Genomic DNA, 4716 nt, shown 5'->3' with positions numbered 1-4716 from the left:
TTATTCATCTTTCGGCGGTTTTGCTGTTTGCTGCTGCTGCTGCTGCTGTTGTTGCTGTTGCTGTTTGGTTGCATGCGCTGCTTGCTGCTGCTGCTCGGGCTTTGTTTCTTCCTGTGTTTCTTCTGTCTTTACACCCCGCAGCAGCAGATGGGGGGAGGGCTTCGAGCTGACGACTGAGCGTAGACGTTTTAACCTAAGGAAAGCAGCTTCATCTTCTTTGTCTGTTTCGGTTTTTATTATAACATTTTCATGTATCTGCTGCTGTATATCTGTCTCTGTATCTGCTGCTACTACTGCTGCTACTGGTGCTGCTGCTGCTGCTGCTGTCCTACGCCGACGGCCTGCTGTTGCTTCAACGTGCTCTCGCTGATTTGCCTTTGCTGCTGCCTGCTGCTGCTGCTGCTGCCGCAGCGCATCTTTCTGCATTTGGGCCTCAAAGGCTGCACCCCACCAACATACCGCACACCCAAACCCTAAACCCTAAACCCTAAACCCTAAGCAAGACACTGTAGAGCCTGGCGAAGCCCCTCACATGCATTGAAGAGAAAACATTCGATAAGACGAAATTTCCGAACCCTAGCAGCAGCAGCAGCAGCGGCAGCAACAGCAGCAGCAACAGCAGCAGCAGCAGCGGCAGCAACAGCAGCAGCAGCAGCAACAGCAGCAGCGGCAGCAACAGCAGCAGCAGCAGCAGCAACAGCAGCAGCAGCAGCAGCAGCAGCAGCAGCAGCAGCAACAGCAGCAGCGGCAGCAACAGCAGCAGCGGCAGCAACAGCAGCAGCAGCAGCAGCAGCAACAGGACCTTTACCTGCTGTTGCTGCATCTTCTTCAGCCTGAAGCCGCCCCCCACCCATTCCCATTTTGCGGNAGGACCTTTACCTGCTGTTGCTGCATCTTCTTCAGCCTGAAGCCGCCCCCCACCCATTCCCATTTTGCGGATAGAGAAGAACATGGGCCCTAACTCAGCCAGCCACCGCGCGTCCACTGCCGTCACCTGCAGCGGCAACGCGTAAACCCTAAACCCTAAACCCTAAACCCTAATCCTGAACAGAAACTAGAGGGTGGTGGAGGCGGAAATCGCAGGGCTGATCGGAAGAGAGATAGGACCGATTAAAAAAGTAAATAGAATGAAAAGATAAAACAAAGACTTACTCATCATGGAGTGTACAGACAGCACGAACGAAAACAACACCAAACAACAACACAGGAAAAAAAAACAAAAAAATATAACAAATTAAACAATCGAGACAAAGAAATAGCAGACACCACGCAAACTATAAACACGAAACCCGAGACCCTAAACACTTCTTTATCTTTGCTTGCTGGCCCTGTACTGCTAAACCCTAAACCCTAATATCCCTGCAACAGTTTATAACTATTTGCTGGACCCTACAGCCCTCCGCCTACCCCTAAACCCTAAACCCTAGCCAGTAAACCCTAAACCCTGGATTGTGTGCGTACATTTCGCATGTATTCCTTGGTGGTAAGGAGGAGCTCATGATAGACGACGTATTCAGGTGTATATCCAGCTGAGTAAAGAGCTGATGTTGGATGCACATGACAGGGAACAGAAGTCCTCAGATTTACATATTCACCAATGCCACGCAGCTTCGCGGCGTGGTGGAAATAACCAGCGCAAATGGCCTGCATGCACACACAGAAAATAATTATAACAAAGATAGTAATGATAATAATAATAATAATAATAATAAAAATAATAATAATAGTATCGAGAAACTGCTGCCTGTTGTGTCGTGCGCAAAGAAGACAGAAGGAAACCAAGAAGAACAAAAGGGGGCACAGAAGGAGAAAAAGAACACAAAAAAAGGAAAAAGGATTAAAAGAAAAAGAAAAAAGAACAAAAACAAAAAAGGAAGAAAAAATATAGAAATGAATACCTTTCTAAGAACATCCCAATCTGTACCGCAGGATATTTCAGCTATTCCCTGTTGCTTCATTGTATCCACCAACTGATCGCGGACTTCTCTTGCTTTCTGCATAGCCTGCAATAGAAAAAGAAACAGAAATATAAAATAAAAATAGAAATGAAAAAAATGAAACAATAAACAATATAAACAACAACAACAAATACGTGAAGAAGAAAGAAACACAGATAAAGAAACAAAAGAAGACACAAAAGGCAGAAAGAAACTGAGGCAAAGAAAACAAAAAGAAACAGAAAAAACATAAAGACAGAGAAAGGAGATAGAAGAAAGAAGAAACGAACCACAGAAGTGTTTTATATTATACAAAGTGTACAACACAAAAGAGGAGAGAAACAAAACGAAGGAAACAAAAGAGAGTAAGCAAATCACCCAAACAAAGGAGAAAACAAAAGCCGAAAAAAAANAAAAAAAACGAAAAAAATAAAAAGAAAGAAAAGAAAAAGATATACCTTTGGTTGTACAAAATGTTTGAGGCACCACTGAGGATTGCACTTTGCTCGTTTCCATTGCTGAAATACATTTAATAGAGTAAGATGATCGCTTTCAGGAACGAAGAATTTTTCTTTAAGACTTTCAGCTTCTTGTTGTTTTTCTTTTGCAACAAAAAATATAGAAGGAACAGAGAGAAGAGATACAATAGAAACGAGTTCACTGACACCACCAAGCTCAGAAGCAGCTAGCAACATCTTCGATAAAGGAGGATCAAGAGGGAAAGCAGACATTTTTTGTCCTGTTTGTGTTATATTTCCATTGTTATCGAGAGCCCCTAATACCCACAACTGAAACATTGCATCTAATAGGTTATCATATGGGGGAGGATCTATAAGGTCAAATTCTTGTAGGTCCTGAACCCCTATACTCTTCAGCAGCAATACAACATTGCTGAGGTTTGTTCGTTGCACTTCTGGTACTGTAAGAGGCAACATCTCACGTATAAATGCAGTTTCTGTGTATAAACGAAAACATTTACCCGGACCTGTACGACCTGCTCTACCTTTTCTTTGATTTGCATTCGCTTGGGATATAGGAGTAACCTGAAGGCAATCCATACCTATAGAAGGATTAAACACTTTCAGTTTACATAAACCACAATCTACAACATATCGTACACCATCAACAGTCAGAGATGTTTCTGCTATATTTGTTGCNTACATAAACCACAATCTACAACATATCGTACACCATCAACAGTCAGAGATGTTTCTGCTATATTTGTTGCTACAATAACTTTTCTATATTTCGATGGCTCAAATATCTTTGCCTGTAAATCAGCAGGAAGCTGAGAATATATAGGTAATATAGTGAGAGGTGGAGCTCTCTCTCCTAGCTGTTCAAGTCTAGATGCAAGCAGAATACAAGAAACCTCAATATCATCCTGTCCCGTCATAAAGAGAAGAATATCTCCTCCTCCTTCTTCTTCTCCTTCTGCTGCTGTTGCTGCATCTCCTGATGAAGGGGGAGGCGTGCTGCAGTGTATAGCTAAACATTTCTGTACTGCTGCGTCAACATAGTCATCGGGTATACACCGAGCGAATTCAACTTCTACTGGAAATGTTCTACCCGGAATATTAAATATCACTGCACCACCAAAAAAAGAAGAAAAACGATCAGCATCCATCGTTGCTGATGTTACTATCAACTTGAAATCACGACGACGACCCACTACCCCCTTCAATACACCAAACAATATGTCCGTGTTCAAAGACCTAAACAACACATAAAACACAAACCCTAAACCCTAAACCCTAAACCCTAAAACCTAAACCCTAAACCCTAAACCCTAAAGGCAAGAAAGGTGATATACCGCCACCCCCAGCAAATGAAGAAACACCAACAAACCCCAAATCCAAGCATCGAACAAACTACAGTCAGAAACAAACTCGTCGCAACAACAACAGCAGCAGCAGCAGCAGCAGGAGCAGCATCAGCAGCACTATATGCATAAATGCAGCAGCAGCAGTAGCCACAGCACTGACAGCAGCAGCAGCAGCAGCAGCATGGGCAGCAGTACGAAGATTAGGATGATCAGCAACAGAACCACTAATATAAACAGCATGAATATATAATATATGAAGGAAATATAGTATATATATTATATTATATTATAATATAACATAATATAATATAATATAATATAATACAATATAATATAATACAATATAACATAAAATAATATAATACAATATACTACAATATAATAAAATATAATACAATACAATATAATATAACAATATAATACAACATAATAAAACATAATAATATATAACATAATATAAAACATTTGTTCTTGCCTTTCATGCGCTTCATCCATGATAATGCAGCTATATTTATCTAGGTCTGGATCGCTGAGGCTTTCTCTGAGCAGCACGCCATCCGTCATATATTTAATTGAAGTTTCTTGTGAAGTGCAATCCTCGAAACGAATAGAATAGCCAACGGTTGTTCCCAGCTGTACATCCATCTCCTCAGCAACACGCTTAGCTACAGAAACAGCAGCAACACGACGAGGCTGTGTACACCCTATTATACCTTGAGAAAATAAACCCACTCCCCCTGATGCTGCTACAGCTTCTGCTGCTGCAGCACCACCACCACCAGCAGCAGCAGCTGCTGCTGCTGCTTTAGACCCAGCTTTCGGTGGTGCTGCTGCTGCTGCTGCTGCTGCAGCTGCAGCAGCAGGGGATGTTGCATACCCCTCCTCAAGCAGATACTGCGTCAGTTGTGTTGTTTTTCCGCTGCCTGTTTCTCCTACAACAATAATAATTTGGTG

General features: G+C 42.2%; 1 protein-coding gene across 1 annotated transcript in view; it reads right to left on the bottom strand.

The window, feature by feature from the left end:
- EMH_0028020 (Probable PRP16-RNA-dependent ATPase, related) overlaps positions 1-4716 on the bottom strand; it is a gene marked incomplete at both ends in the record, with an annotated part of 7976 nt that continues 3260 nt past the window's right edge. Inside the window, 5 exons of the mRNA XM_013497469.1 lie at positions 1-440; positions 880-994; positions 1462-1644; positions 1899-2003; positions 3127-3652. Of these exons, the coding sequence (XP_013352923.1) occupies positions 1-440; positions 880-994; positions 1462-1644; positions 1899-2003; positions 3127-3652 (1369 nt within the window). The remainder of the gene's footprint in view (positions 441-879; positions 995-1461; positions 1645-1898; positions 2004-3126; positions 3653-4716) is intronic.

The sequence above is a fragment of the Eimeria mitis genome, genomic scaffold, assembly GCF_000499745.2.
Source record: "Eimeria mitis Houghton genomic scaffold, Emh_scaff27, whole genome shotgun sequence".
Taxonomy (NCBI): Eukaryota; Apicomplexa; class Conoidasida; order Eucoccidiorida; family Eimeriidae; genus Eimeria; species Eimeria mitis.
This window is presented reverse-complemented; position numbering and strand designations above follow the sequence as displayed.